Genomic DNA, 1,555 nt, shown 5'->3' with positions numbered 1-1,555 from the left:
CTCTCTCTCTCTCTCTCTCTCTCTACTTTCTTTAAATATTACTGTATATTAAAATAATTAAATATAATTTCCTTAATTACATGGCTGATTCCTGTTTGATAGTTTGAGATAGATAGGAACACCCGACACGTACATACACACAAACACAACAACCTTCTCCTATCTATAAATACTACCCCCACCTCATCCATTTTTTCCCTAAGCTCAAAAACTGAAAACTCTTTCATTTTTTATTGTATCCTTTTGTGTTTGTTAAACTGGTCTTGCTCTAATGGCTATCAAAGAAAAACAACTTGGTGTTAAAAAGGGGAGCAGTATTGGAAAGGCAACTAACGAGAAAGAGATGCATTATAGGGGAGTGAGGAAGAGGCCGTGGGGCCGGTACGCCGCCGAAATCCGAGATCCCGGCAAGAAGAGCAGGGTCTGGCTCGGCACCTTCGACACCGCCGAGGAAGCGGCGCGTGCGTACGACGCCGCCGCCAGGGAATTCCGCGGTGCCAAGGCCAAGACCAACTTCCCTCAGCCAAACGAGGACTTGCCCATTAACCACAGCCCCAGCGAGAGCAGCACCGTGGAGTCGTCCAGCCCCGATGCGCCGGCGCGCGACGCCACGCGCCGCATGGAGAGCGTCGCTGAGAGTGGCGTCGTTGTGGGTCGGTTTCCGTTTCTCAGTCAGCAGCAGCCGTATGTTGGCGCGTGTGCTGGAGTGGTGGGTGGTTTTCCGGTCCACTCGCGGCCGGTTTTGTTTTTCGACCCGATGGTGAGGCCCGAGTTTGTGGCTCAGAGTTACCCTCTCCGGTTCGACCCGAGTCCGGTTGAGTTCAATTCCGGAATTGTAGGTGGGGCCCAGACCCAGAGCGACTCAGATTCATCATGGGTCGTTGATTACAAGCCAAGAAAGGAAGTTCTTAACCTTGATCTTAACCTTGCTCCTCCAATGGACGCTTAATTTTCCAACAATTTTTGTAATAATCAAAGGCAAAAGTGTTTTCTCTTTTCTTTTCTTTTTTAATTTACCTAGAGAGTGATGGACCTGTCTGCTAGTTCGTCCTTGCTGTGTAAACTAGTTAGGAATGTAGTATGGTTTTTTCTTTTTTTTCTTCTCTCTCTCATTAACGAGGGAAAAGAATCAGATTCTCTTTAAGTTGTTTTTTGTTGTAACTGCTCATTCCTTCACTAACGTTTGAATATCAAGTTTACTTTTTTTCTTGATAATTTTGTGTCTCATTTTTTGTCATTGGCTATTGGTGATTTTGGCAAGAAATGAATTTTGGCCTTATAATCATTTGAAGCATGTGGGGATATCAGAATTAGCTTATCAAACAATTATGCCTTATAAGCATCGGCAGGTTTTCCCTTATCATGTCTGATAAAAGCCAAGAAAGAAGCAAAAATAAGTTGAGCATTCAGTTAATACATTCGGAATTGTACCCAAAAAAGAGATAAATTGTCTTTAGTAGGGTGTAATTAGAGCTTTATGAATCCTGATTAGTGTATCTCAGAATTACAAAATGAAAAGGGATTTCTCTTCAAAAAAAAAAAAAGAGGAAAGAAG

At 43.4% G+C, this 1,555-nt stretch overlaps 1 protein-coding gene across 1 annotated transcript; it reads left to right on the top strand.

Annotated features, from left to right (window-relative positions):
• Positions 1 to 181: 181 nt before the first annotated feature.
• Positions 182 to 1,215, top strand: LOC112001675 (ethylene-responsive transcription factor 4). The gene has a single exon (XM_024033850.2). It carries the CDS (start codon positions 272 to 274, stop codon positions 947 to 949), a length of 678 nt encoding a protein of 225 aa, XP_023889618.1. The 5' UTR covers positions 182 to 271; the 3' UTR covers positions 950 to 1,215.
• Positions 1,216 to 1,555: the final 340 nt, after the last annotated feature.

Source organism: Quercus suber, unplaced genomic scaffold (genome assembly GCF_002906115.3).
Source record: "Quercus suber isolate HL8 unplaced genomic scaffold, Cork oak 2.0 scaffold_611, whole genome shotgun sequence".
Lineage (NCBI taxonomy): Eukaryota > Viridiplantae > Streptophyta > Magnoliopsida > Fagales > Fagaceae > Quercus > Quercus suber.
This window is presented reverse-complemented; position numbering and strand designations above follow the sequence as displayed.